This window comes from Sinohyriopsis cumingii, chromosome 10, assembly GCF_028554795.1.
Source record: "Sinohyriopsis cumingii isolate HCF-2022 chromosome 10, ASM2855479v2, whole genome shotgun sequence".
NCBI lineage: Eukaryota > Metazoa > Mollusca > Bivalvia > Unionida > Unionidae > Sinohyriopsis > Sinohyriopsis cumingii.
The window spans coordinates 10,992,357-10,997,864 of NC_142970.1; the positions used below are offsets into that span (position 1 = coordinate 10,992,357).

Here is a 5,508-nt window from a genome sequence, read left to right on the forward strand (position 1 = left end):
ACAAAGATACAGAATAAATACGCTGCACAAATTAAATGTATGTATATATGTGTGTTTATGTGTGCGTGTGTCCTCTGATAATTCAAAACTACCAAAGGATATCTGATTGTCTATGGGCTAGCATAAAGTGCATCGATTCTTCAAATGAATTGACAAATTTAGGAAGCAACACCTCCAAAAGAACGAGGAAACATCACAGCAATCAGCTTATAAACAAAATGTATCTTCTTATAGGTTTCATTACTTATGAAATGCAGATTAAATGTGTCTTTAGCGATACACTTAAAAGTAAACGCCTTCTTATTCGCACATATCTATCTTTGAATTTCTTTTAGGCTAAGAATTAGTTACTTCAGACTCTCTCCTCTAGAGGAGATCGATAAAATGTCTTTTCATCTAGGTTTTGAAACCATGACCTCGGATAATACATCTACTTATTCAAGAAAAAGGAAGGAAAACATCAAGATGATGAAGATAGAACAAGGCGTTTCACGAGTGCGTGGGAAGGTAAAATAGCATTATATGCAATATATGTTGTATTTGCATGAAATACTTGTGCTTTCATAAAACAATATATACCTATCGAAACTGATTTCACAAAATGTACACTAGAAAAAAAATAAAAAAAATCTACATCGTTTTAGATGGAAATGTTCAATTTTTATTATGTAATGAAAATCCAAATAATATTCTTGTCGACTTCTCAAAATTAACAAAATGAGGATAATGTTAACTTACAAGTAAAGCATTTCATCTGTTTATGACAATTTATAATAGATAGCTAATGGGTATTACTAAAACATCAACAAAAACAGTTATGATTTTGAATTTTAAGCATGTACAAAAATATGAAAATATTAGAGTAAACGTTTGCTTTTATGTTTCGAGTAAATCATTTAGCTTTAAGGTGCTAATAATAAATGTTAATTTGTGTGTTCGCAAAGTCATGTCGAGTCGTATTGCTTGTCTCATGTGTACTATTTGAGTATTATTAATGTATTATGTAATGAATATAACAAGGGTGCACAACAGGGGGATGGGGGTGAAAAATTTCATTTTCAAAGACGACTCGAGAGCCGCAAATACTAATTTATTTAATGTAATTTCTGTTTACGGACCAGATTTCTGTGTTGTTTTAATTTACCATAAGGGCCGGACAGAACACCTTCCTGGCCCGCGGGCGTTGGGTTTCGCACCCCTGGTATATCACATGTACATTGTTAAATTAGTAGACTGCATGCGATGACAATAATACATGCTAACGTAATCTGAACCTGAAGAGGCATTACTACACTAATGTGGTTTCTTTAGTATTTCATTCGTTTTTTGAACAGATTTTATGACAACTAGTGTAACAGGTATAAGTTCAGATGCATCAACAGTACATAAGGTGTGGTAGACACTACAGTTCATCAGATTATGAACGTTATTCATCCGAAACACACCTACCTTTGAACGAAATGTCACTAATTTAGCGTATTAGCTCCGATATATATGAAGCGTTTTGGATACTCTGGAATGGGGATTATTGTTAAACCTTGAGTATGTACACACGAAATATTTACTTTTGTACCCATGTAGTATGTTCACAATAATGTAGTATTCTTTACCTGAGCATCCGAAAGAGATAATTCCACCAAAATTTCACATTTTATACGAGTTATTAAATAAATATCATTTCCTACCACATAATGGGTCAGAAATTAAGCATCATTTTTATTTGCGAGTTTTCCTGGTTACAGCACTGCTAGACATGGATTAGCAACATTGGTTAAGAAACCTTGCGTTATATGCAGAAACTCTGAAAGGTCCCAATCAATATTTTGTCAATAAGTCGATACATAACACAGTTATTCTGTTGATTTATTTTTTGAAATATATAATATAAACAAAAGGTTTGTCTGAAACAGGATTAGATTCGAAAATCGTGGACTAAAACCTTACTGAGAAAAAATAACCGATTTACCAAAGTTTATAATTGATAAACTTGGTGCATTAATACAAGCTAAACATGAAAATAATGTAATTAAATAATCAAATGATAGGCGTATAAAAAATATATCATTATCACAGTAATTTTGATGTCGATGCTAGATCACGTGTCGTTGTCAGCATGAATACACTAGATCATGACTACATGCTTCAGAACTCGTAATGATCCGGGCATATTGATTATATAGGTATAGAACACACTCAAAGACATAGATAACAATGATATTTGGTTTGTTTAGCTTTACACAATTTTTGAGGGAAATATTGTGAAGTGAGAGTATATGTTACTCTATTAAAGACGGCGATGTTCTTCTATCCCAAACTCTACACGTAAAATACACGATACATTGAAATCAAAGTTGAAATAAACAAATCAGAAAAGCTTTAAAATTATATCACTATATATGTATTGCAGAGCTTAATACCATGCACATTAAAAAAAAATATCATACTTTCTGGAACCTAAACACTACTACACTGTAATCTTCACATGTAATTATCTTATTCAATTGTATAGTTTCAAACATAGACTGGTAAAATATATTAACATAATGAACGCTAAGCATAAACTGCAAACACAAACACGAAAAAGGAATGAGCATTTGAGACCCGATATCTTTCGTCCGAACCTAATAATTCGTGTGTTTCTTTTATACCTAGTTTTCCGCTCTGGGAAGTCCTTTACATTCGTTGAGATGGTCAAGTCAGGAGATACACGTGAGGCAATAAAAATGTTCTTGAATGGGGACATCCCAAGTGAAGCCATTAGAAAACTTCTTCAGACAGACACTTTCTCTCAAAATGATGTGCAAACCCTTCTCAACGGATTGGCGGGGATGCTAAAATCCTCAATGGAAAAGAAGATAAAACATGTATGGGTAGGATATCGAAAGAGTCTTACAAATGTTCCTGTTTTTGTGCTAATTTCTTACAATAACGGTTGTATGATTTCGGCTAAGATATCCCAGAGTCGTATCATTCTTTTGAATATGTCATTCGACATGAATCTGAAGTGAGTAACGAAGCTCGAAAAATAACCGACAAGGTCGAGGTCAGACAAATCGTATTAGATAAAAGAGACGGGAGAGAAATGAAAGAGACATTATCAAAGAACATTGACAAGATATTGAAATGTCATAGTAACGTCGAAATGGTCGGTGTTTCCAGCGTTCGCTCCATTAAGTACGGACAGAAACAAGCAAAGCTTATTTCAGAAAACTGTATCGTTGTATACGTACATGTAAAGGGAATCATTCCTTACGGCGAAAAAGAAATTCCGTGTCGAGTTGGAAAATATCCCGTAGACGTGCGCGAGGGAAAATTTGTCCAGTATAGGGATGATCTTGAGGCAAAGGATTATCACCAACATTTAGAGATGGGTTGCCAAATCGTTCGTAGGGGATCGGATTTAATCGGAACTATTGGAGGTTTTCTTGACTTGCGTGATGGTGGTGTTGGAGTTCTCACGTGTGCTCATGTTGTCCTGACAAAACAAGAGCGGGCACAGTTTCTGAATTGTAATACTGCGCAACAACATGAAGTGCTGCAGTCCTTGCCATGGCGTTCTCTATGCATCTGTCAACCTGATCAATATCACGAGTTCGGAACAGTGCACAGAATAGTCCTACAACCAGGAAGTGCTTCAGAAGTAGGAATTGATGCTGCAATCGTTAAAATCACCTTGGATACTAGGTTACCGGTTTCGGGCAGGTTTCCAAAAGATTGTAGTCGAACTGCTGGAGCTACAGGTAACATTGTGTCATGCAAATTTCTTTGGATTTGGATGATTGTGGACTTTTGTTTTGATGCTTAGCTTGAAAATATAATCTTTGCTCAATTATAACGGTTATTGTTGACCTTAATCTAAATTTGATTTTATCCAAATTGATTATATTTAAAAAAAAACATAATTGGAGCGAAGTGATGTGTAATCATATATTGCAAGGAAAATAGATATTCACAGACACCAAAGTTCAAAATGGGTTTTAAAAAAAAAAACATAGTCATATCAGCTATGATAGAACGTATACAGGTTTCAACAAGCACCACATCAATCACATATAAGAAGTTGCATGCCTTAAAGGTTTTTTGCTTTGTAAATTATAGGATATGGAGCAGAGAATCCGATTGAGTTTTCTAGCGGAATCTGCAAAGAAATCAGACCAGAAATGGAGGGGTGTGAAGTCGTCAAGTTCGGTGCTACAACTGGGATAACAAGAGGACTACTTGCTCATGCATCTTTGTTTGCCAGAAGGTCTCATTATTCAGACCTTGCCTTTCCTATAATGTACAATCAAATGGAAATTACACCACTGCAAGGTTTTGATGGTTTCGCACAACCGGGTGACTCTGGTGCTCTGGTATTCATAGCGCAGGAGGGTAACCGAATGAATCTGGCCGCAATAGGAATTGTGGTTGGGGGAACGACATCAAACACAACTGTTGTTACTCCAATATTGAGTGTTCTAAGAGCTTTTAATCTTCCCAATATTGGATTTAAGCCATTCATACATTGCCCAGCATCTAAGCGTGGTATAACGCTAGAAAGCCTATCCAATGCACAAAAGAAACATGGAAAACAAATGAAAGAGCTTAAAAAACAGATTCAACTGCAAAGAAAAGAGCAACATAAGCAAAATAAGATAATAAAGGATTTGTCAAAGGAAGTCAGTACAAACTTTGCCAGTATCCAGAATATGATTCAAAATATTTCAAATAATCAGATCTGAAGCAGTAGATTTTATTTCAAGGTAGCACTGTTTTCATTTGCATGCAACAGCAATACATATTACCTAATATATCAGAATAATTTAAAGACGGATTAAATGATATCTGAAAATGCATTACGACTATGCTTCCTCCGTAAAATGTGTTTGCACAGATGATTCACCTTAACAAGAGAATAATAATTTTATTTTGTAAATACTAACGTGATTGATGCAGAAAGGTATTGCCTTATGAAAATCAATGATCGCATTAAGAGTTGCATGTTTTTGTCATAAGTGTGGTGAGGTCTGTCATGAATACGTTGCTGATTACTCATATTACACACGAGAAATATTAAGTAGTTTCCTCGTGAAATATACACACGTGACATCAAGGCATTAAGATGAGCTGTGAAATTTTATTAATATTTAACCATGCAGGTAATTGTCTAATTTTAATTTTAAAAGATTCACGATCGTATCGGTTACATAAGGTATATATATATATATATATATATATATATATATATATATATATATATATATATATATATATATATATATATATATATATATATATATATAATTTTGTATGTGTCAATTAAAGTTCCTACGACATTTCTGAACTTTCTAGTAATTGTAATATTAGTGTTCTTGTTGAAATGCATTTCGCTGCCAACTTCATGGTTGATGATAGTTCATTTTAGAAATGCTTATCAAATTTAAAAGTCCAAATTTAGATTCTAAATTTGAAAGAGTTCTAATTATCATTAGGCGGTTTGCTTCCTATATTGCATGTTGGTAATTTAAG

At 33.9% G+C, this 5,508-nt stretch overlaps 1 protein-coding gene across 1 annotated transcript; it reads left to right on the forward strand.

Annotated features, from left to right (window-relative positions):
- The first annotated feature begins 379 nt into the window (after positions 1-379).
- LOC149789591 (uncharacterized) lies at positions 380-5,229 on the forward strand. Its single transcript, XM_089973332.1, has 3 exons — positions 380-507; positions 2,653-3,740; positions 4,099-5,229. Exons 2-3 carry the CDS (start codon positions 3,083-3,085, stop codon positions 4,719-4,721), a joined length of 1,281 nt encoding a protein of 426 aa, XP_089829458.1. The 5' UTR covers positions 380-507; positions 2,653-3,082; the 3' UTR covers positions 4,722-5,229.
- The last annotated feature ends 279 nt before the right edge of the window (positions 5,230-5,508 follow it).

Excerpts from the sequence above, each read along its gene's own strand:
- LOC149789591 (XM_089973332.1), top strand. The coding sequence starts at position 3,083 with ATGAAAGAGACATTATCAAAGAACATTGACAAGATATTGAAATGTCAT. Across the intron at positions 3,741-4,098 it reads TCGAACTGCTGGAGCTACAG|GATATGGAGCAGAGAATCCG; the intron begins GTAACATTGTGT and ends TGTAAATTATAG.